Source organism: Scyliorhinus torazame, chromosome 17 (assembly GCF_047496885.1).
Source record: "Scyliorhinus torazame isolate Kashiwa2021f chromosome 17, sScyTor2.1, whole genome shotgun sequence".
Classification (NCBI taxonomy): domain Eukaryota; kingdom Metazoa; phylum Chordata; class Chondrichthyes; order Carcharhiniformes; family Scyliorhinidae; genus Scyliorhinus; species Scyliorhinus torazame.
The window spans coordinates 161193307-161219313 of record NC_092723.1 but is presented as its reverse complement, the minus strand read 5'-3'; the positions used below and the strand labels follow the sequence as shown (position 1 = coordinate 161219313).

The 26007-nt window shown below is 47.5% G+C and overlaps 1 protein-coding gene across 3 annotated transcripts in view; it reads right to left on the bottom strand.

Moving 5' to 3' along the window:
• rsph10b (radial spoke head 10 homolog B) overlaps positions 1–26007 on the bottom strand; it is a 128454-nt gene that overhangs the window by 18672 nt on the left and 83775 nt on the right. For all 3 annotated transcript variants that reach the window (XM_072481532.1, XM_072481530.1, XM_072481533.1), the window contains 3 exons: positions 25127–25207; positions 19156–19219; positions 8323–8454 (listed from right to left, as the gene is read on the bottom strand). In XM_072481532.1, the coding sequence (XP_072337633.1) occupies positions 8323–8454; positions 19156–19219; positions 25127–25207 (277 nt within the window). The remainder of the gene's footprint in view (positions 1–8322; positions 8455–19155; positions 19220–25126; positions 25208–26007) is intronic.

Sequence of the window (26007 nt, the reverse complement as noted above, 5' to 3'; positions counted from 1 at the left end):
ATTTGCCACCATCGCCAGGATACCCCAGGTCCAGAGGGCAATCAATGGCACGTATATCGCCCTGCGTGCACCGGGGCATCACGGAAGAGCCCTATATTAACAGGAAAGGGTTCCACCCCCTGAATGTTCAGATTGTGAGTGACCACTGCCTCAGAATAATGCACATTGTGCCCGCTAACCTGGGAGTGTGCATGACAGCTACATCCTGGGGCACCAGAGATCCCAGTGTCTTCGAGGGCCGCACCAGGATGGTGGATTGGCTCATGGGGGACAAGGAATTATTTTTTAAAAATTCGTTGATGGGAAATGGCCAGGCCAGCATTTGTTGCCCATCGCTGAGGGCATTTAAGAGTCAACCACATTGCTGTGGGTCTGGAGTCACATGTAGGCCAGACCACGTAACGATGACAGATTTCCTTTCCTCAAGGTCATTAGTGAACAGGATGGGCTTTTACAACAATCGACAATGGTTTCATGGTTGTCATTAGACTTATAATTCTAGATTTTTTAATTTAATTCAAATTCCACCATCTGCGCTGGTGGGATTCCCAAACCCATGTCCCCAGAGAATTAGCCTGGGTCCGTGGATTACTAATCCAGTGACAATACCACTATGCCACTGCCTTCCCGCAAGATAGCAGATACCTGCTAAGGTCATGGCTGATGACATCAGTGCAGAGGCCCAAGACCGAGGCGGAGACCCGATAATGAAGCCCATGGTGCCACCCGTGTTGTCACTGAGCAGCTGAAAATAAAGTTCCGATGCCTGGGCTGCTCTGGCAGGGCCCTACAGTACACCCCCCTCAGAGAGTCTCCCGCTTTGCGGTAGCTGCTGTGCCCTCCACAATCTGGCATAGCAGCAGGGTGACATGCTGGAGAAGGAGGTGGTGGAGGGACATGCAGCTTCATCTGAGGAGGAGGAGACGGACCTGGAGGGGCTGGAAGACAAGCCCGAGGAGGAGGGCCTAGCCAGGTTGGCATCCCCAAAGCGAGGAGCAGGTCTCCGCACTGCCATCCTCATTTCTTGACTGAGAGTGAGTGCTCAGGGAGCATTTAAAAGCAGCTTCCCCTTATTAGCGGCGAGCAGCTGAGGCGCGAGTCGGGCAAATTACATGACGAGGGAGCCAGGCATGGCGAGATTCACATGGGCGTTCATTTTTGGGGCTAAATTCAGTTGAATACAGGCCGTGACCTCACCAATGCAGCCGCTGAGAAACACCCCACCAAACTTGTCCAAAATGACACTGACATTTTTCCCGAATTGCACCCAATATCTTTCTGAAATTTGCTCCTTGCTCCCTTTATGAGAAAAAGTTGAAATTTTGCCCCCCACACAAAAAGGTTGGACAAGGATATTGTAGGCAAACACCGTGAGGATTCTGACAGCAAACAACCTGAGATGGGCCTACATATGGACCCTGCTGACATCACATTTTTTAGACTGTCATTTTTTTACTTTTACCAGCACCCCAGCACACCCAGGATGCCAGGCCCTTCCTTATTCCACTCCTCCATGTCCAGAACAACACCCGTCTGGACCTCCCTTGGGTTCTTATTCTAAGTACCTGACCCTAATACACCTCCACCCCAAACAAAACCCTTCATCCATCGACTCACCCTTAGCTGGTCCTGATCCTCCTTGCAAGCTGCCATTCTCATAGAAATATCAGTAATATAATAATCATTATTAGTGTGACAAATAGGCTTACTTTAACACTGCAATGAAGTTACTGTGAAAACTAGGAGCAAGAGTAGGCCCTTCAAGTGAGCTCCGCCATTCTTGGTTGACCTTCTATCTCAATGCTATTTGATGCACGATCAATTGCACAAAGACTAAGGTTGGGTACAACTGTGGCTTTATTGCAGTCAGATGCGTGGCCTCCTGCTGCAGCTGGCGAAATGGCAGCTGAATGGAGGACACACATATTTATACTCCTCCTACTGGGCGGAGCCAGCCGGCAGGGGCTACCGGCGAACTTGTAGTACAGGTCCTACCTTACATCCCCTAATACAGGTGTGTAGCGCACAATGACTTATGAGAGAGACGAGTAGTGATGAAGTCGATGAGGCTTTATTAAGCGAGACTTGTCCCCAGCAGTTCAGCAACAGAATGAAGCGGCGGGGAGAAGCTCGGGTTCTTATACTCCGCCTTCAGGGCAGAGCCAGGAGTCAACAGCCAACCAGGACCCGGGATCTGTCAGCCGATAGCATCACGGCTTCACAGTCCCACATGACCCCTAATACATACCACCACATTCACCCCTTGTTAAAAAGGAACCCGGCGGGGTGGTGGTTCGCATGGTGGTAGGGGTTTACAAGGCTGGTCCTGGGAGGAAAATTTCGGGAATGTTACTACAGTTTTAGCCCTACACTGGGCTATGTACAACGTTTGTGAAACTATTTACAATATTAGTAAGAGAAAAAAAATTTTTTTTTGTTACAATCCAACAACATTCTTGGTGTCACGCCGATGACACGAGTCGAGCGGGCGGTCTGGTCTTCCTCGTCGATCGCCTCAGCCCCGGTGGTGGTGCAGGTGCTTGTTCAGGCGTTGTCGTCTCCGGGAGCGTTTCGGTGTTCGTTCCTGTTTCACTCCTGGGCGGGCACGGCAGGAGGACCGATCCTCCCGGGAAGGGGGCGGTCGCGGGGTGCGCCGGTGGTAGGGAGGGGATGATCGGTGTCGGGGGGGGTGTGTGTGTTGCCGGCGGGCGCCAGGTCCCGCAGGGAGACCGTATCCTGTCAGCTGTCGGGTTACGCCACGTAGGCGTACTGCGGGTTCGCGTGGAGAAGGTGAACCCTCTTGACCAACGGGTCCGATTTGTGCGCCCGCACATGTTTCCGGAGCAAGATCGGTCCTGGGGCCGCCAGCCAGGTCAGCAGTGACGTTCTGGAGGAGGACTTCCTGGGGAAGACAAGGAGGCGCTCATGAGGCGTTTGGTTAGTGGTGGTACACAGCAGCGACCGGATGGAGTGGAGAGCATCCGGGAGTACCTCCTGCCACCGGGAAACTGGGAGATCCCTGGATCGTAGTGCCAGCAGGACGGTCTTCCAGACCGTGCCGTTCTCCCTCTCTACTTGCCCGTTCCCCCGGGGGTTGTAGCTGGTCGTCCTGCTCGAGGCTATGCCCTTGCTGAGCAGGAACTGGTGCAGCTCGTCACTCATGAAGGAGGACCCCCTGTCGCTATGGATATATGCGGAGCAACCGAACAGTGTGAATATGGTGCCAAGGGCTTTAATGACTGTGGCCGCTGTCATGTCGGGGCAGGGGATGGCGAAGGGGAAACAAGAGTACTCGTCCACCACGTTCAGGAAGTATGTGTTGCGGTCGGTGGAGGGGAGGGGCCCTTTGAAATCCAAACTGAGGCGTTCAAAGGGGCGGAAGCCTTGATCAGGTGCGCTCTATCCTGCCTGAAAAAGTGCGGTTTGCACTCTGCGCAGATGTGGCAGTTCCTGGTGACTGTACGGACCTCCTCCACAGAGTAGGGGAGGTTGCGGGACTTAATGAAATGGTAGAACCGAGTGACCCCCGGGTGGCAGAGGTCCTCGTGGAGGGCTTGGAGACGGTCTATTTGTGCGTTGGCACATGTGCCGCGGGATAGGGCATCGGACGGCTCGCTCAGCTTTCCGGGACGGTACAAGATCTCGTAGTTGAAGGTGGAGAGCTCAATCCTCCACCTTAAGATCTTGTCATTTTTAATTTTGCCCCGCTGTGCATTATTGAACATGAAGGCTACCGACCGTTGGTCGGTGAGGAGAGTGAATCTCCTGCCGGCCAGGTAATGCCTCCAATGTCGCACAGCTTCCACTATGGCTTGGGCTTCCTTTTCCACTGAGGAGTGGCGGATTTCTGAGGCGTGGAGGGTTCGGGAGAAAAAGGCCACGGGTCTGCCCGCTTGGTTAAGGGTGGCCGCCAGAGCTACGTCGGATGCGTCGCTCTCAACCTGGAAGGGGAGGGACTCGTCGATGGCACGCATCGTGGCCTTTGCGATATCCGCTTTGATGCGGCTGAAGGCCTGGCGAGCCTCTGTCGACAGGGGGAAGGTAGTGGTCTGTATTAGCGGGCGGGCCTTGTCTGCATACTGGGGGACCCACTGGGCGTAATATGAAAAGAACCCCAGGCAACGTTTCAGGGCTTTGGAGCAGTGGGGGAGGGGAAATTCCATAAGGGGGCGCATGCGTTCGGGGTCGGGGCCTATTATCCCATTGCGCACTACGTATCCCAGGATGGCCAACCTGCTAAAAAGGCACTTTTCCTCGTTGTATGTGAGGTTCAAGGCGTTAGCGGTCTGGAGGAATTTTTGGAGGTTGGCGTTGTGGTCCTGCTGATCGTGGCCGCAGATGGTTACGTTGTCGAGATACGGGAACGTGGCCTGCAACCCGTGCTGGTCAACCATTCGGTCCATCTCCCGTTGGAAGACCGAGACCCCGTTCGTGACACCAAATGGGACCCTTAGGAAGTGGTATAGACGCCCGTCTGCCTCGAAGGCTGTGTACTTGCGGTCACCTGGGCGGATGGGGAGCTGGTGGTAGGCGGACTTGAGGTCCACGGTGGAGAAAACCTTATACTGGGCAATCCGATTTACCATGTCGGATATGCGGGGGAGAGGGTACGCATCTAGCTGTGTGTACCTGTTGATGGTCTGGCTATAGTCTATGACCATCCTTTGCTTCTCCCCGGTCTTTACTACTACCACCTGGGCTCTCCAGGGACTATTGCTGGCCTGGATTATGCCTTCCTTCAGCAACCGCTGGACTTCAGACTGAATAAATATCCGGTCCTGGGCGCTGTACCGTCTGCTCCTAGTGGCGACGGGTTTGCAATCCGGGTGAGGTTTGCAAACAAGGACGGCGTTTCAACCTTGAGAGTTGCGAGGCCGCAGATAGTGAGTGGGGGTATTGGGCCGCCGAATTGAAATGTTAGGCTCTGCAGGTTACACTGGAAATCTAATCCCAGTAATGTGGGCGCGCAGAGTTGGGGAAGGACGTAGAGCCTGTAGTTTTTAAACTCCCTCCCTTGCACCGTTAGGTTCGCAATGCAGAACCCTTTGATCTCTATGGAGTGGGATCCTGCAGCTAGGGAAACCTTTTGCGTACTTGGATGGATGGTCAGAAAACAGCGTCTTACCGTGTCTGGGTGAATGAAACTTTTGGTGCTCCCGGAGTCGATCAAGCATGATGTCTCGTGTCCGTTGATCAGCACTGTTGTTGTCGTCGTCTGGAGCGTCCGGGGCCGTGATTGATCCAGAGTTACCGAAGCCAGTCGTGGTCGTAGTGTCGCGGCGTCTTCTTCGGACCCTGTGGAGCCGTCGATGCTGGGGTCCTTTGTTGTCATCCAAGATGGCGGCGTTCATGAATCGCACGCGGCCGGGGGTGGACAAAATGGCCGCCCCCATGGATCGCACGTGGTCGGGGGTGGACAAAATGGCTGCCCCCATGAATTGCACGTGGCTGGGGGGGTCACAAGATGGCGGCGCCCATCCTCCCCTCGTGGTGCCCGGGACCCAAAATGGCGGCGCCCGCGGGTCGCACATGGGACGCTGGGGGGGGGTTGGGGAGCGTTTGGGCTATGCTGGGCTCGTTCTTCTCCGGGGATTGCGGCGACCCCCCCGGGACCGGCACACTGCCGCGTAATGGCCCTTCTTGCCGCAGCTTTTACAAATAGCTGCGCGGGCCGGGGCCGTAGGCGCGGGCGTTTTGCGAGGCCACATCTAGGGAAGCTGCAAGGGCCCGTGCCTCTGAGAGTCCTAACGACTCTCTTTCTAAAAGTCTTTGGCGGATTTGGGGAGAGTTCATGCCTGCCACAAACGCATCGCGAATTAGCATGTCCGTGTGTTCGATCGCGTTCACCGGCGGGCAGCTGCAGCCCCGTCCCAAAATTAGCAGCGTGGTGTAGAATTCTTCTAGCGAGTTGGTAGCGCGCGTAGACCTGGTTCACGGGGCAAACGTAGATGCTCTTCAGTAATGCGAGCGCCGTCGGGAAATCCTCTGCGTCTTCTATGAGAGGGTAAATTTCCGGGCTTACCCTCGAATGCAGGACCTGCATTTTCTGGTCTTCTGTGATCCGGCCGGGGGCCGTTCGGAGGTAGCCTTCAAAACATGCTTGCCAGTGTTTAAATACTGCTGCCGAGTTCGCTGCGTGGGGGCTGATCCGCAGGCATTCCGGGGCGATCCGGAGCTCCATAGTCCTTTAAGCTTGCTTAATAAATTGTAGCGCACAATGACTTACGAGAGAGACGAGTAGTGATGAAGTCGATGAGGCTTTATTAAGCGAGACTTGTCCCCAGCAGTTCAGCAACAGAATGAAGCGGCGGGGAGAAGCTCGGGTTCTTATACTCCGCCTTCAGGGCGGAGCCAGGAGTCAACAGCCAACCAGGACCCGGGATCTGTCAGCCAATAGCATCACGGCTTCACAGTCCCACATGACCCCTAATACATTTCACCACACTATTTTCTTGCTTTGTCACCATACCCCTTGATGCCATTAAATCTAAAACATTATCTATCTCTTCCTTGAACACATTCAGTGACTTGGCCTCCACAGCCTTTTGTGGTAGAGAATTCCACAGGTTCACAACCCTTCAAGTGAAAAGATCTTTCCTCATCTCAGTCTTAAATGGTCTACCCCATATCCTGAGACTGTCTCCCGTGGTTCTAGATTCCTCCCCCAGGGAAAATAGCCTCCCTGCATCTAGCCTGTCCAGCCCGGTAAGAATTCTATAGGCTTCAATCAGATCTCCTTTCATTCTTCTAAACTCAAGTGAATACAGGCCCAGTCGAATAAATCTCTCCTCATAGGACAGTCTCGCCAACCCCAGTATCAGCCTAGTGAACCTCTGCTGCTCTCCCTCTATGGCAAGTATATTCTTTCTTAGATAGGAAGACCAAACTGCGCACAGTACTCCAGGTGTGGTCTCACCAAGGTCCTGTTTAGCTGCATTTAGACATCCCTACTTCTGAGCTCAAATCCTCTTGCAATCCACTTGCCTTCCTAATTGCTTGCTGCACCTGCCTTTCCACTGCCATTGACTGATATACAAGGACTACCACATCCCTTTGTACATCCACAGGCTCCAATATATCACTATTTAAATAATACTCTTCCTTTCGGTTTTTCACACTGAAGCGTATAAGTTCACATTTAGCCACATTATACGGCATCTGCCATGTGTTTGTCCACTCACTCAACTTGTCTTAATCACCTTCTCACAACTCACAATTCCACCCAGTTTTGTGTCGGCAGCAAACTTGGAAATGTTACATTTGGTTCTCTCTTCCAGGTCATTTATATATGTATTGTGGACAGGTACGGCCCAAACACTGTTCCCTGCTGTACCCCATTAATCAGTGCTTGCCACTTGAAAAAAGACCCATTTATTCCCACTGTCTGTTTCATGTCTGTCGATCAATTCTCAATCCATGCCAATTAATTATCTCCTATTTCATGATCTTTAATTTTGCCCACTAACCTCTTATGAGGAACCTTATCAAAAACCTTCCAGAAGTCAAAATACACCATATCCCTTATCTATTCTACTAGTTACATGCTCAAAAATCTCCAGTAGATCTGTTAAGCATTTTCTTAAACCCATGCTGACTTTGTCCAATCCTGTTAATGCATTCCAAATGTTCTGTATTCACATCCTTAATAGGCTGTAGCATATTCCCCACTACTGATGTCAGGCTAACTGTTCTGTAATTCTCCTGCTCCCTTCCCTTGTGCTTCAGAGTTCAATAAGGAAAGCCGATGACTTCAGTCACAACTGCACAAAGCTGATTGTTACACGCTACCTTTAAACAAATGTGAACCGGGTGCTATAAGATTCTCGTGCACTGCTGACTTTATCTTGAAGATTGGATGTAATTAAAAAGGCTTTGTACTATTCCTTATTCAAGGCATGAAAATGTATTACAAGTAGGAATCCGTCATAAGACAGTATGATGCCCAACATGCTACAAACACACCACTGACTTAATCTGTGCATCTTGACCTGTTGCCAGGAAATCAACATTTTGGCTCCCACCTAATTCAGTTACCCTGCATGCCATGATTCCTGCCCTTGTAGACTCCATAAATTCCCACCCCTCCCCTTGTATAGTCCTATAAGTATTTCTCATAACATTTGTATCTGCTTCTCACAGTTTTATCTTCTCAGTGCACAGAGGCTTCTTGAACAGTAGCTTTTGCCCCTTTGGCTTAGAATTGATACTTCAATTGCTATTGGAAGTTAAGGCCAAACTTCTATCCCATTGGGGAATTTCTCTACTTTGAAAAGGTGTGTGTAACAAATATGAAGAAAATAAAGTCAGTTTCACTGAGTTCACCTGTTTCATTCAGCAGGGCTTCAGACTGCACTTTGTTACTATCCCTGCTAATTCCAGATGATATCATTTTATGGCTTTGTCCCTCTTCTTTCACAGTTGTCTTTGTAGAGGTTGTACCAGCTTTACCATGATCTGCATAATCAATAACAGACAATTGTAAGTGCCTATAAAATTACTGGTGCAATGCCTACAAATCCACCAATTTCATAAAACCATACAAGTATACAAAATAGTATGGAGGGACACGGTGGAGTAGTGCTTTTATCACTAGACTAGTAATCCAGAGACTCAGAGTAAAGCTCTGGGGACCCGAGTTAGAATTTGAATTCACCAAAAATCTGGAATTAGATCATCATCTAATGATGACGATGAAACTATTGTCAATTGTTGATGTTCTTTATGTTCACTAATGTCCTTTAGAGAAATAAACCTACCTGTTCTGGCCTACATGTGATTGCAAGCCCACAGCAATGTGATTCACTCTTAAATGCCCTCTGAAATGGCTGAGCAAACCACTCAGTTGTATGAAGCTTACAAAAAGGAATGAAACCAGACAGACAACCCAGCATCGACCTAGGCACCAGAAATTAAAAAGGCAAACCCAAACCCTGTCCCGTTGACCCCACAAAGTCCTCATTACTAGCGCCCAGGTGCTCGTGTACCACAGACGAGACAAGTAACAGCCTGACATTGTTACCTTACAGACAATGCCTCAGACTAAATATGTGGAAATTGTGGAATTCTCTACTACAAAAGGCTGTGGTTCTCTACCAGCCTCACAAAACCTCCCGCTGACCATCAAGATCCACAGTGAGCCCTTGGACAATGTGGTCACTTCCCATACCTCAGGAGTCTCCATTCGGTGCGAGCAGACATTGACGACGCCAGCATCGACTCCAATATGTCAGCACAGTCTTTGGATGCCTGAGGAACAGAGTGTTCAAAGACCGAGACCTCAAACCCAGCACCAAGTTCATGGTCTACAGAGCAGCTGTGGTCCCTGTCCTCCTGAATGCATCAGAAACATGGACAGTGTATAACAGGCACCTCAAATCCCTGGAGAGTTATCACTAATGTTGCCTCCAAAAAATCCTGCAAATCCACTGGCAGGATAGGCATACCAACATGAGCGTCCTCTCCCAGGGCAATATCCCCAGTATCGAAGCACTGGTCATGTTCGACCAGTTGTGATGGGTGGGCCACATTGTCCGCATCCCTGATACGAGACTCCAGAAACAAGGCTTTATTCCAAGCTCTGCAATGGCAAGCGATCACTCGGATGGCAGAGAAAATGCTTGAAGGACACTCTGAAAGCCTCCCTAAATAAATGCAACATCCCCAAGGACATATGGCAATCATTTGCCTTTGAAAGCACAAACTGGAGAAAACGTATCGCGAGGGCGCCAATCACCTCAAGCTTGGTAAGGTGGACACACGGTGGCCAAGCATAAACAGTGGAAGGAGAGTGCAGAACCCAGAGCGTCCCACCCACCCATCTCATCAACACCGCCTACCAAACCTGTGGCAGAGTCAGTGGATCCAGGATTGGATGACTCAACCATCCCAAAACCCACCTCTCCGTAGTGGAAGTAAGTCATCCTCAACGCCAAGGGACTACTCAAGAAGAAGAAGATGCTTACAAACAATGTCCCAGGCACGATCTCCACCATCCCTGGGTCTGTCCTGCCGGTGGGACAACAGAGGTGGTGTATATAGTCAGGTGGCATGGTAGCACAGAGGGTAGTACTGTTGCTTCACAGTTCCAGGGTCCCAGGTTCAATTCCTGCTTGGGCACTGCCTGTGCGGAGTCTGCATGTTCTCCCTGTGTCTGTGTGGGTTTCCTCCGGGTGCTCTGGTTTCCTCCTACAAGTCCCGAAAGATGTGCTGTTAGGTGAATTGGACATTCTGAATTCTCCCTAAGTGTACCCGAACAGGCGCCGCCGGAGTGTGGCGACTGGGGGAATTTCACAATAACTACATTGCAGTGTAATGTAAGCCTACTTGTGACACTAATGAAGATTATTATTAATTTCATGGTCACACTTATCGACACTAGCTTTTTATTCCAGATTTATTTGTTCATTTAAATTCCCCAGCTGGAATCCCATGGTGGAATGTGAAATCATGGGCAGGATTCTCGGTTCGGCAGACTAAGTTCTCCAGCTGGAGTAGAATTGCTCCGGGTCTCTGTTGGCACCAGGAGTGGGGCCAGTATACAATTCCCTCTCCTTTGCAAAGCAAATTTATGCATGGTGGAGAGCTAGCAGACATTCCCTCACCACATCAAAGGCAGCTAAGTGCTTCCTGTTGTGATAAAGAGGAAGTCAAAGGACTTAGCTGCTTTTGATGTGGTGAGGAGCTGTCAATCATAGGAAGAGTGCTTATAAACATTGTGGTTAGCATCAAAGCAGGGTAATGGAGGTGCATTCAAGTGTGAAGGGAACGATAGTAAACAATCCACCAAGTAGCTGTCTCTGGAGTAATAAAACTGTCAATCACTGACTAATGCAATGTATTGCTTTGTGAAATTGAATGGAAGATCTGGATTTCAAAGGCTGTCAAGGGATTTCAAGTCTTCTGAAGTGTACTTGGCTTTCTAGGAAGCCTTTGACATTTATAACAGCTGCTGCTTTGAACACTTCTATCTGAGGCAACAGAAATTAAGAAAGGATATGTGAAAATGTGATAATATTTCAATCTACTGCCTAGACTACTCTTTAACTTTCAGGCAGGGGTCTCTGAAGGGTAGGTGTGACTGAGGGCTCTCTGTTGCGGGGGTCTCTGTTGGAGGGGTCTGTTCTGGGTCTCTGTTGGGGGGTTTGATGGGGGGGGTTGGAAGGAGAGGATTTGTATTTTGGGGGGGAGGGAGGCCTTCTGGTGGACTTTAAGGGCACCTCCGTTACACACTTACTCACTTCACAGGGTCCACTGCGCCAGGCCCCACTTATCACTGTGGTAATAGCAATGATGGGATAGTAGTTCCAAACATTTTTGAACATTTGCTTCACTCATGTGAATGAATGGGGCATCCATTTTGAAGGGAACTTCAAGAAACTGGCAGGGATGGTCTACTCTCCTGTCATCATCCTCAGACCAGAGAAGGTGGCTAGCAAGTTGAATAGCTGATCATTCGTTCAAGATCCCAACATGCTTTCAGTTCAGCTGCCTTCTTGCTGCTATCTGACCCCAAGACTGCTCCAAGATTTAACTCCAACACACTGGTGTTATGGGCCAGGGTTTAGAGAACACCAAAGTATATCATGGAGTTCACCTGAACCACAACGTTTAATAGATTTTGGTAATGAGGAGCACAAGGGCCCACTTTGCAGGTGTGATGCAACAGAGATCATAAGTATTTTTAAACAAAACAATGTTTATTCTATGAACCCAGTTAACAGTTTATAAACACACAGTAAACATCTTATCAACTACCAACACTGATACCCCCCCAAAGATAAAGTACTCTTATAGGTAACCCGTAGTACCTTTCCTAACAACACCCTTTTTCCCCACAAAAAACAACAGGCTTACATTCCTAACAGAAACAGGTATTACTTTGAAATTATCAAGTGATCTGGAGACATTCTTTAGCATGCAGAGAGAGAGCCTTGGCTTGAAAGCAGCTCCAAAACTGAAAACCGAAAGTAAAACCCAGAACCAAAACCAGCTTCCAGCTTAAAACGAAAGTAAAAAGCAGAGCCAGAGTTCAACTCCACCCACACACTGACATCACTGCAGCCACTTGAGAAGACAAACATTTCTTAAAGTGACATTCCCTTAACACCTCCCCCAAGAAAAAGAAACCCATCAACTTTAAGATGGTTTCATTTTTCACCTTTTCACTTTCTTTTGAACAACATTGACAGCAAATATACTTTTTGGTTTAACAAAACAAAACATACAAACATTTATAATAACATGGTCCATTTTAGTTCTTCTTCCTGCAGCTGGAATCCCTCTTGATTGACAGTCTCTTTGGACAAGAGAGTCTCTGCACGATCCATCCATTTCTCTACACCTCTGCATTTCTCTTTAAGGTCAGATACTTTCATGCGCCGAAGGGCCGGCCTGATCTCGCGCATGCGTGGAACCGCCAGCGTGGTTCTGCGCATCCGGCCGCCGTATTTTGGCGCATGCGCGGGGGGTTCTCTTCTCCGCGCTGGCCATGGCTGAGCTCTACAGGGGCCAGCGCTGAAGGAAGAAGTGCCCCCACGGAACAGGCCCGCCCGCAGATCGTTGGGCCCTGATCGTGGGCCAGGCCACCTTGGGGGCCCCCCTGGGGTCGGATCCCCCCGCGCACACTGAGGACCGCCCCCGCCGACTTACACTGGCCAAAAACGGACGGCCGCTCGGCCCATCGGGGCCCAGAGAATTGCCGGGGGAGCGGGGACGCTGCCAACGGCCCCCGACCAGCGTGGCGTGAATCCCGCCCCCACCCGACAAATGGCACTGGAGAATACGGCAGCCGGCGTCGGGGCGGGAATCGAGCCGCCCCCCCGGGGATTCTCCGACCTGGCGGGGGGTCGGAGAATCCCGTCCTTTAGTTCAATCCGATCACAGAGCCCCTTGTAATTCTCCAACACAGGAGCATTGGTTAATACAGACTTCAGGCAGTCAAATGCCTGTTGACACTCCGCTGTCCACTGAAATTTGCTATGCTTCTTTAGCAAGTCAGTCAGTGGAACGACCACACTGCTAAAATTTGGCACAAATATCCGGTAAAATCCACTCATGCCAAGAAATCGCATTATTTCCCTTTGTGTCGAGGGCATTGGAAACTCCCCAATAACTTTGTTTTCACAACCCGTGTGACCATTTGACCCTGTCCAATTGTATGGCCAAGGAAAGTGACTTGGGCTTTTCCAAATTCACTTTTGGCTAGGTTTAACCACCAAACCCACCTCCTGAAGTCGATCAAATAACTCCATCAGTCTTTCCATGTCTGACTAAAAATTACCAGATCATCAATGATACCGCACAATTAGGTAATCCTGAAATGACTTTGTTAGTTAACGGTTGAAATGTGGCTGGGGCGTTTTTCATGCCAAATGGCATAACTTTGAATTGGTATATACCATCTGGAGTCTCAAAAGCTGAAATCTCCTTCGCTCTTTCGGATAAAAGTACCTGCCAGTAACCTTTAAGTAAATCCAGTTTGGAAATAAAAGCGGATTGTCCCACCTTCTCCATGCAATCCTCCAAGCGTGGGATAGGTTAAGAGTCCATTCTTGTAACTACATTTCTATAGTCCACACACAACCGTTGGGTACCGTCCGGTTTCGGTAGCATCACTATGGGTGAGCTCCATTGGCTGCAACCCACTTCAATTATGCCATTTTTAAGCATACTTTCAATTTCTTTGTTAACCTGTGGCAATTTTAAAGGGTTAAGTCTATATGGATGTTTAATTGGAACAGCATTTCCCACATCTACATCATGCATAGCCATTTTAGTACTTCCCAACTTATCTCCACAAACTTGTCCATGTGATATCTATAACTTTCAGGTCAGTTTGTTTTTCCTCTGGAAGGTAACTCAACAATTTATCCCAATTTTTAAGAACATCCTCGTTTTCCAATTTAATTTGAGGGATGTCAAATTCAAAGTCATCTGGATTTGGTTCTTCACTTTGAGTTAGAATCATTAAAACCTCCTCCTTTTGCTCCTTCCCTTTCAAAGTACCTTTTAAACATATTCACATGACACACTCAGTGAGTTTTCCTTCTATCTGGCGTTCTTACCATACAAGTCACCTCATCTAATTTCCTTTCAATCTGATGAGGTCCACAAAACCTTGTTTTTAAAGGTTCACCTACCACTGTACTATAACAATACTAAAACTTTATCTCCGCTGGCAAAACGACGAACTTTTGCTTTCTTGTCTGCTACCTATGCAACTTTTGTTGTGCAACTTTTAAATGTTGTCAAGCCAATTCCCCTGCTCTAATTAATCGCTCCCTCAAATTTGACATGTAATCCAATAATGTAAGTTCTGACTGCTGACTCACCATTTTTTCCTTAATCAATTTAAGTGGTCCTCTTACCTCATGACCAAACATTAGTTCAAAAGGACTGAATTTGGTTGACTCATTAGGTGCATCCCTAATTGCAAGCAGCACAAATGGAATTCCTTTATCCCAATCCTCTGGCTAATCTTGACAATAAGCCCTCAACATTGTCTTTAATGTCTGATGCCACCTTTCTAACGCTCCTGCGATTCTGGATGGTACGCAGTTGATTTAAAATTGTTTCATTCCTAAACTATCCATAACTTCTTTGAATAACCTGGAGGTAACATTTGATCCTTGATCCGATTGTATTTCTGTGGGTAGTCCATATCTAGTAAAGAATTTAAGCAACTCTTCCACAATCTTTCCAGCTGTAATTTTGCGTACTGGAATGGCCTCTGGAAACCTAGTAGACACATCCATTATAGTCAAATGATATTGATTCCCACTTTTCACTTTAGGAAGCGGTCCTACGCAAACAATTAAGACCCTTGTAAAAGGTTCTTCAAATGCTAGAATGGGTATTAAGGACACTGGTTTTATCACTGCTTGAGGTTTCCCTATCACTTGAAAGTGTGACATGAACGACAAAATTTTACTGCATCTTTATGTAGTTCAGGCCAATAAAAATGTTTTTGTATTTTAGCTTGAGTTTTCCTTACTCCCAAATGACCTCCCACTGGCACCTCATGTGCTACTCGCAACACCTCCTTTCTATACCCTACCGGCAACACCACTTGATAAACTTCTGCCCACTTTTCATCCGCCTGCATATTTAAAGGTCTCCATTGTCTCATCAAGACATCATTTTTATGGTAATAACATTCTGGTATACACTCAGATTCCTCTTCTGTGTATGCTTTCTGATACATCGGTTTTATTTCTATATCTTTCTGTTGTAACTCCGCCACTTTTCCTGAACTAAACATATCCGCCTCATCCTCCACCTGTTCTTGTTCTTTTCCAACCATCTGATCACAAATCGTTTCTGATAATTGAACTTTAACTTTATCTTCACTCTTTGATTTCTCCTGTTGTCTTAACTTGTGACTTTGCGACCTTGTTACTACACAATCCGGACAAATCCCAGGATATTCGTCCTTCAACACTTCAGTTGTCTGATTTTCCACTGGCTTATCAACCACAGTAGGCATGACTCCCATCTGCGATCCAGCTACATCATTACCCAAGATAAACTGTATTCCTGGACAAGATAGTTTCTCTATTACTTCTACTACCAATTCACCACTCTTCACTGGACTTTCCAACCTTACCTTATATAATGGAACTCTACTCTTCTAACCCTGAATTCCACATATTACCACCATTTCTGGCAATATTCCTCCCAAACTACATAACTCCTCATCTCTTACCATTAAAGATTGACTAGCTCCCATATCTCTCAAAATTGTGACTTCTTTACCTCCTCCTCCTGGTACACCCGAGTAAACTTCACCCACCCAAGTAAATTCTTTAAAGAGATCTGGCACCTTCTTATCAATCACCTCTTAATCAGGCTGTACAATCTTTTGCACCTCCTTCACTTCACTTGGGCTTTTCGTTACCACTTTAACAAACCCCACTGGTTTATCTTGTTTTACCACATCAGCCTTCCCAGTGCTTTTCTTCAACTACCAACACTGTGACATTACATGGCCTAGTTTATTACAGTTAAAAATTTGAAACTTTTCATTTCTCTTCCACCCTCCTGGATTTCTTTTTTAATCTGAGGTACACTCGCCTTATTATCTCCCATCAGATCTCCTTTACCTCTACCACTTGAGTATTTCTCAGGCTGAAACTGATGTCGAAAACCAAACTTTGATTTATGAACTAATTCATAATCATCTGCCATTTCTGTTGCTAATCTCGCAGTTTTAACCCTCTGCTCTTCCACGTGAGTTCTCACTACATCAGGAATTGAAATTTTTAACTCCTCCAAAAGTACAATTTCTCTGAGAGCTTCATACGTTTGGTCTATTTTCAAAGCCCTTATCCACCTATCAAAATTACTCTGTTTGATCCTTGCAAATTCCATGTATGTTTGACCAAATTCTTTCCTTAAATTTCTAAACCTTTGTCGGTAAGCTTCAGGCACTAGTTCATATGCACCTAAGGTGGATTTTTTTCACCTCTTCAAACGTCCCTCCTCTGATAGTGATGCAAACTTCACTGGTTCTACCTACCAGCTTTGTTTGAATCAGTAATACCCACATGCCCTGTGGCCATTTCATTTGTTTAGCTACCTTCTCAAATGAAATGAAAAAGGCTTCTACCTCCTTCTTGGCAACGCTTGGACATATTTAAATAGATCCCCACCACGCCTTCGACTATGGCGCGCTTTCTCTTTATCCTCATCACTATCCTCAAACTGTACGTTTCCTTTTACATCTGCCAATTTTAATTGACTGTCATGTTTCATGGCCATTTTCTGAAGTTCAAACTCTCTCTTTTTCCCTTTCCTCTCTCTCTTTTTCTTTTTCCCTGATCTGTACCTCCCTTTCTCTTTCTTGTTGTTCTGCTAGGGCTATTCTTTCTTTTTCCCTCATTTCGTATTCAAGCTGCTTTAATTCTTTTTCATGTTCAAGTTGCTTAATCTGTAACTGACTTTTTGCCATTTCTAATGAGTCGGACTGTATCTCAGGCAACTTTAAATGCTCAGCTACCGCAGTAAGTACCTCTTCTTTTTGTATGCTGTCAGATAACGTTAACTGCAATGTTTTTGCCAAATCTAAAAGCCTTTTTTTTAGTCTCTGTTCATTCTCCACTCCCAAAAACCTCCGAGCCTCTGAAAGAGCCATTGTCCACAACACACTCCCTACTTAAACTGGAATACCACATCTGGAAAGCAAACACAAATATGCTCACCTCTCACTGTCTTTAAGTTCACTAAGCCAACCCAATCACGAAAGATAGACTTTTATCCCACGAGCCTCCAATTTGTTATGGGCCAGGGTTTAGAGAACACCAAAGTATATCATGGAGTTCAGCTGACCCACAACTTTTAATAGATTTTGGTTAGGAGGAGCACAAGGGCCCACTTTCCAGGTGTGATGCAACAGAGATCTTAAGTATTTTTAAACAAAACAATGTTTATTCTATGAACCCAGTTAACAGTTTATAAACACACAGTAAGCATCTTATCAACTACCAACACTGATACCCCCCCCCCCCCCAAGGTACAGTACTCTATAGGTAACCTTTTGTAACTTACCTAACAACATCCATAAGACAAACACCCTTTCTTCCTACAAAAAACAGTAGGTTTGCATTCCTTACAGAAACAGGTATTACTTTGGAATTCTCAAGGGATCTGAAGACATTCTTTAGCATGCAGAGATAGACCACAATACACCTTCTTGGCTTGAAAGCAGCTCCCCAACTGAAAACCGAAAGCAAAACTCAGAGCCAAAACCAGCTTCCAGCTCAAAATGAAAGTAAAAAGCAGAGCCAGAGCCCAACTCCACCCACACAATGACATCACTGCAGCCACTTTAGAAGACAAACATTTCTTAAAGTGACATTCCCATGACACTGGATAAATATTTGGCTGGGATATAGTTTCAGGGTAACTGAAGAAAGAGGCAGGGACTATTGAATGGCTCTTTCACATTCTAGTGCAGTTCTGATTGGCTGAATGGCCTCTTTCTGTTTCGGATCATTCTAAAATCCTACCTGAAAACCTAGATGAGCTACAAGCCATATGGTACATGTCAGCATTTGGTGGAAATGTAAAGATTTACCATAAGGCTCATGTGCTGAGCCTAAACAGGTCATTGACAGTCTCAGATCTACAGCTCCTGCTACTCCATGCTTCCCAATAAAATGGTCCCTAAGCATTCCAACAGGTTTTAATGTATCAGTTCTATTTTTCTTTGTTTGTTTTTTAAAATTCATTTACAGCAGCGCGGTGGTGCAGCGGTTAGAACTGCTGCCTCACAGAGCCGAGGACCCGGGTTCGATCCCGGCCCCGGGTCACTGTCCATGTGGAATTTGCACATTCTCCACATGTCTGCGAGAGTCTCACTCCTACAACCCAAAGATCTGCAGGGTAGGTGGATTGGACATGCAAAATTGCCCCTTAATTGGGAAAAAAAAAAATTAGGTACTCCAAATTTATACTAAAGTAAATTAAATTCATTTACGTGATGTGGGAGTCGCTAGTTAGGCCAGCATTTATTGCCCATATGTTGTGATGTCCAATTGATTATCAACATCTATACTGGAGATCAGCACTGCATTATGCCGAAATCTGGACAGACTTAGCTCTTAAAACTTACTGAAATGTCCTGCTATACCACATGTAAATAACATCAATGAAACAGTTGTTTCCTTTTTATTAAATGTAAAGATTGTTTCAATGGGTGAATGTGCCTGTTTTTCAAATTTATTGGTTATTTACCTCTTTCAATTCTACCCAGCTGTCCACCCACCCCCCCTTTCCCTGCCCTGTCCCCCCAAAACACTGACCCTATCAGACCTTTTTCCTCCTTATCACAGTAACAATCTGTACAATTGGGAGACTCCTTAACAATCAATACAGCTGAGATTAGCTAACTTAATGCTGACTGACCACTAAACATTGGACCTTAAGAATCACTGATTTCACTGACTTCATTGAATCATTGACTTCACTGATTTAGCAGTGGAGGACTGAAGCCAATGCTGGGCTACTCCCCTGTACCGCAGCTATTCAATACATTGTCTGGTACCGTGTAATTGAGACAGGCAGACCTACTTTGTTTGATTTTATAAAATGACTGATATTGAGATAAATGCATTTTGTATATTGAAATTGCTGTGTGCATTGATGCACTAAACTTACCATGATGGGCAGATGATTTTGATGACTTCTCAGCTGATGAGGCAGGAGCCTTCACTTTCTTTCTCTGAAATAAACATAAAAGTTCATTTATGCCCGTGGCAGTTGTTGCAGTCCCCATCTGCTGAAATCGAAGTGGGTAATCTTGATTTTGGGAAATAGTATAAAACAGACATCATCGGGCGCGATTCTCCACTCCCGCGCCGAAGTGCCCACGCCGTCGTGAACGCCGTCGAGATTCACGATGGCGCGAAACGGCCCCGATCCCGACCGATTCAGGCCCTAACAATGGGCTAGGATTGGGGCCGCGTCATCTACACGCGCCAGGCCTTGTCGCCCTCGTAAAGGCGGCGCCGCATAGATGACGCAGCCAGCGCCGCATAACTGGCGTCATCCGCGCATGCGTGGTTGCCGTCCTCTCTACGTCCACCCGCAAGAAGATGGCGGACGGATCTTGCGGGGCCGCGGAAGGAGGTCCTCCTTCAGAGAGGACGGCCCGACGATCGGTGGGCACCGATCGCGGGCCATGCCACATTTAAGGTACCCCCCAGTGCAGGATCCCCCCTCCCCCCCCCCCCCCCCCAGCTTTCACGACGGCAGCGACCAGGTGTGGACGGCGCCGGGGGGAACCGGCCGTTTTGGCCTGGCCGCTCGGCCCATCTGGGCCTGAGAATAGCGGGGGTGCCGGAGAATCGCCATTTTGGGTGTCTCCGGCGATTCTCCGGCCTGTGGCCCGCGGAACTAGACGGGGCCGTTCCCGCCGCTTGGGAGAATCGCGGGAGGGCGTCGGACCGGCGTCCTGGGAAATTTTGGCGACCCAGGCGATTCTCCCAACCGGCGCGGGAGTGGAGAATCTCGCCCCATCTTTCCTCAATTTTAATTTACACTAAGGTTTCTTCCCTTGGCCCCTCTTTTTCTCTCCTCTATATGCTGCCGCCTGACAAGGGGTTAGTTACAATCCACCCATCCCTCTGGCAACAGTCTGAGATTAAGCCAGTTTGTTTACAATCTTGCTGTCACATTTGACCCCGAGATGAGCTTCCAACCTTACACATGAGTCCTTAAGACTTCCTATTCCCACTTCTGTAATATCACCAGCCCTGAAACACCCTCGGTCTCATCTCATCTGTCCCTGAAACCCTAATTTATGCCTCTGTTGTCTCTACGTTTGACGATTCCAAAACACTTTTGGTTGGTCTCCAAGATTCTACCCTCTGTAAACTTGAGGTTATCCAAAACTCTGTTGCCCTTGTCTTGACTTGCACCAAGTCCTACTCATCTATCATCCCTGCAGCTGACCGACACTGGTTCCCAGTCAAACATCTTCCCCATATATAAGACAACACCTAGCTCTCCCTCGCCATCATCCTGTCCAGATGAGACAGGCAAATGGAGTTGAATCCACAATCAGATCAGCCATGATCTTATCAGATGGCAGAGCAGGTTAGAGAAGCCAAATAGCCTACTCCTGTTCCTAATTCTTGTGTTTGTGTGTTCTATTGGCCCCTCCAATACCTTGGTCTGGCACCCAGTCTTGGATACGTCATAGGGCGTGAACCCCCAAATGGGAAGAGTCTCATAGCGCGATTAGTTGAGTGTTTCGCGCATTCGAAGTATCGAGAAACACTATGCTATCGAATGGCCATTCGGATAGATCGCGCGCCTCAGCGGAGATTGCGTAGCCAAAGCCGCACTTAGTAGTCCTGTTTTCTGCAATGAGGAGCTCTGCTCGCCAGAATTCCTCAGTGCAGGGAGAGATCGGAGCGCTGTTTTTAAATGGTCTCCCGATTTCGTGACGCCCAACGCTACCCCGAACACCCCCCCCCCCTCAGGCCCAACTGACCTATAAGAGGTTCCATGCACCTCCCCTCCTCCTGCACCTGCAAAGGACACCCCCTGGCCCGATCCCCGTCGCAAAAAAAATACCAGTTTGGCACCTTGGAATTGATAGCCTGGTAGTGCCCCTGCCAACTGGCAGTGCCACCTGGGCACATTGGCATTGCCCGGCTGGCATCCAGGTGGCACTGCCAGGGTGGCGCCAGCAGTGCCAGGATGCCACCCTGCCTAGACAGCAAGCAGCTGATGGTCTCAGATCCCCTGGGTGACCCCAAAAGTGCCATTCTGTCTGGCCTCCGTTTGTGGAGACCAGCACTGAACGTCGCTCGCCCGAGGTCTCCAAGAAAAGGGGGTTACATCCCATGCCTTCATTAGATCTCAGGAATACATTTTAGTGAGACGAGCTGTCTCACTCTAATATGCAGATAATAATAATCGCTTATTGTCACAAGTAGGCTTCAATGAAGTTACTGTGAAAAGCCCATGGTCGCCATATTCCGGCACCTGTTCGGGGAGGCTGGAACGGGAATTGAACCCGTGCTGCTGGTCTTGTTCTGCCTTACAAGCCAGCTGTCTTAGCCCACTGTGCTAAACCAGCCCCTTTGCCAGGAAGTAATACCGGCCACAACGGACAGGATTCACATCGTGATGTCTTGCGAGATCGTGTTAGATCTTGCGAGGCATGATAAGTCAGGTAGATCCCGTAAGAGGGATCTCCCAACATCTACCGCCCACGCTGCTTTTCAGGCGCAAGGCGGTCAGTAGATCTCGCTCAATATTTCTCCAGGTAAGGTGGTACGGCTGAAGCCATTGTGTGCAGCTCCTGCCCAGTTCTGCATCCTTGCCACCAATTTAATCCTCACCCCTGCCACTTTTTTAGGTAGGAACCTCTATTTGACTCTTACCTGTTTCCAATTCAATTCCATATCCTTTTCACCATAAAGAGTTCTACCATCAAACCATTTCCATGCCTGCATCAACCATTACTGTTGAAACCCTCATTCATGCTTTTGCCACCTTCAGACTCAACTATTGATTGCAATGTTCTCCTGGCTGGCCTCTAGTCTTCCATCTGAAATAAATATCATCTGCTTATCCAAAGCATAAAGTTGGTTGACCCACCACCCACGTCCTTGCCAACTTAAGTTAGATCCCAATCAACCCCTAAAATAAGAGCTCCAGTTTAAAAAACTTTTATCAAAACCCTTCTTGGTCTTGCCCCTTAACACTGATATAACTTTTGCAGCCCTACAACTCACATCTTAATTCCGCACTCCAAACTCACCAATCCTGTGACTGGCCTTTGCCTCACTATTGGCAATCAAACCTTTAGGGTCCTCACTCTGGAATTTCCACCATATGCGCCTCAGTCTCTCCTTCTTGAAGACCCACATCTTTCACCAACGTTGTCCTTCTTTGGCTGTGTCCAATCACTCTATTATGCCCCCCTGAATCACCTTGGGATTTTATTTTTGTATTTGACAGTGCTCTATAAATCCAAGTTGTTGCTATTGTTGTATGTTGATATTCAGAAAAAAGAATTATCATTCAAAGTTCATAGAATCCCTACAGTGCAGAAAGAGGCCATTCAGCCCATCCAGTCTGCACCAACCATCTGTAATAGCACTCTATCTTGGCGCACACCCTAACCTCATCCCAGTAACCCCACCTAACCTTTCTGGACATGAAGGGACCATTTGTCATGGCCAATCTACCTAACCTGTACATCTTTGGACTGTGGGAGGAAACCGGAGCACCTGGAGGAACCCCATGCAGAGACGGACAGAATGTATAAAACTCCAGGGCAACACAACATTTCTAGTTTGGTGGCGAGGGTGAAAGCTGATCTGGCAAGGTGGGATGGTCTCCCTCTGTCACTGGCGGGTTGGGTACAGGCGGGTAAAGTGAATGTGCTGCCACGATTCCTGTTTATTCTTCAATGCCTGCCGATTTTCCTGCCAAAGGCATTTTTTAGAGAGATTGAAGGGATGATTACCTTGTTCATATGGGGAGGGAAGGTGACCAGAATTAAAAAGGTGCTCCTACAGAGAGGAAGGCAGGCATGGGGGTTTGGGTCTTCCGAACATGATGTATTATTACTGGGTGGCGAATGTGGAGAAGGTACGGAGCTGGGTCAGAGGGGTTGACTCCCAATGGGTCAGAATGGAGGAGAGTTTGGGTAGGGGGTCGGGATTGAAGGCGCCAGCAACAGCGCTACTCCCGACGGCCCCGGGGAAACACTCAGGGAATCCGGCGGTAATAGCTTCGTTGAGAATTTGGAGGCAGTTTCAACAGCACTTTGGGTTGGGGGCAGGGTCAAGGGAAATGCCGATTGGGGGGGAACCATAAATTTGAGCCAGGGAAGTGGGATGGAAATTTTCAGAGATGGAAGGAGAAAGGAATTAGGACACTAAAAGATTTGTTTCTTGGGGGTCGCTTTGCAGGATTGAAGGAGCTGGGAGTGAAGTATGGGCTGGAGCAGGGGGAAATATTTAGATACATGCAGGTTTGAGACTTTGCCAGAAAGGAAATACAGAGCGTCCCAGTAGAGCCGGCTTCCACATTGCTGGAGGAGCTGCTGACGACAGGGGGAATGGAGAAGGGGATAGTATCGGCGGTTTACGGGGGTATTTTGGAGGAGCAGAAAGTGCCACTAGAAGGGATCAAGGCAAAGTGGGAGGAAGAATTGGGAGAGGGCATGGAGGAGGGGTTCTGGTGTGAGGTGCTCCGGAGGGTGAACACCTCCATCTCGTGTGCGGGTTTGGGCCTGATACAGCTGAAGGTGGTGTATAGAGCACACCTTACAAGGGCGAGGATGAGCCGGCTCTTTGTGGGGGTAATGATGCATGTGAACATTGCGGGGGGAGAGGGGGGGGGGGGGGTGGGTGGATTCCTGCAAAGCACATTCATACATTTTGGTCCTGTCCAAAGCTGGAGGATTACTAGAATGAGGTGTTTGGGGTAATCTCTAAAGTGGTGCACGTGAAACTGGATCCGGGCCCTCGGGAGGCCATAGTTGGGGTGTCAGAAAAGCCGGGTTGGAAACGGGCGGGGAGGCAGATGTTGTAGCCTTCGCCTCGTTGATCGCCCAAAGGCGGCTCCTGTTAGGGTGGAGATCGACCTCTTCACCCTGTGCCCTGGCGTGGCAGGGGGACCTGCTGGAATTCTTGACACTTGAAAATGTCAAATTTGAACTGAGGGGAAAGGTGGAGGGATTCTACAATCCATGGGCGTTATTTATTATGCACTTTCGAGAATTGGATCACATCGAACATTAGGGAGGTTGGGGGCTGGGAGGGTTGGGGGGGGGGGGGGGAGACTGTATGTGTTAATGGTGACTATGGGTGATTCTTGATTCCTCTTTGTCATTTGTTTATGTTAACATGTGGGCCAATGTTTGGGGGTTTGGTGGGAGGATGTGATCGTTGTTATTGATATGGGGATTGACATTACATTTGTTACTGATTATTGTGGGTGTAAATTTGGGAGAAAATGTGAAAAAGGAAAATAAAAAAACATTAAAAAAAAAACTCATGGCAGCATGGTGGCGCAGTGGCTCGCATTGCTGCCTCACGGCCCGAGGACCCAGGGTCGATCCTGGCCCCAGGTCACTGACAGTGTGGAGTTTGTACATTCTCCCAGTGTCTGTGTGGGTCTCACTCCTACAACCCAAAGATGTGCAGAATAGGTGGATTGGTTGTGCTAAATTGCCCCTTAATTGGAAAAAAGAATTGCGTACTCTAAATTTATTTTAAAAAAAGAACGTACAAACGCCAAGTCACCCAAGGCCGGAATTGAAACCAGGACCCTGGCGTTGTGAGGCAGCAGTGCTAACCACTGTGCCACCGTGACATGCGCTGATGATTCTTATCCTGTGATCCTGCAACTGGAAAGCACAATGAATGGGGGTCAAGTGAGATTAGGATCGTCAGGATTAAATTCTGGCCTCATACATGCAATGCCAACTTTGGTTCCACTGCTCCCGTGGAAGTGTTCCCCGGCAAGGAGCTACCACCTCCAGAGGAGAGAATGGCAAAGAGCATTCGAAAAAACACCTAATATTTTGCATATAAAATGTAATCCATTCTGCTTGTAATAAATGAGAAATGTAAACTTCCGATTTCCTTCATGTACTTACAGTAGATTCTCCACGTTTCTTTGTAGTCGATTTTGTGCTTTGTTCGTTCGTATCTGCAGTAAATGATTCATGGGCAATGATCTGTTTGATTTTTAAAAAATGGTTGAAAAGTTTTAACAACATTCTTTAACTAAAATATACCAATAGGTATTGAAAATCCTTGATATATGGTATCGCTATTAAAGCATTTTGTCAAAATATTTACATTTGGTGCTGTGGTAAAAAATGCTCATTACTGTACCTAATTGAGATGATAGGGTATTACAGAATCCTCAACATTTTGGAATGTGTTGTGTGTAAATAAAATCAAACATTAGGACAGCCAAAGCTTAAAATTTGCCTTTGAATATATTTTAAAGGGAAATTCACAATTTTCTTTTTACAGATGTTAATCTTTCATGGGATTTGAGGGTTGCTTGCAAGGTTGTCCATCCCTAATTGCCCGTGAGTAGATGGTAATGAGCTTCTTTCTTGAACCACTGCAGTCCATCTAGCATAGGTACACCCACAATGCTTTAAGCAGACCTGTCAGAACGGTGGGTTATACCTACACCAAGTGGATGGCAGCAGTTCAAAAAGGTGGCTCACCACCATCTTCTCAAGGGCAATTAGGGAGGGGCACCAAATTCTAGTCTTGCCATTCACACTCAGATCCTATGGAAGAATAAAATAATTGATATATGTTAGGCAACTTTACTATCAGACATTCATCCTGCTCCACCCAAGCTACACACCAGAAGGTGTTTGGAGCATTCTCAGACTTTCTCTTTACTGATATACTGAACTGGAACTCTTGTGTTACAACATGGTAGGACAGCTTTGATTAACATCTCATCCTAAAGGCAGTATCTGTAATAGAATCATAGAATCCCAACAGTGCA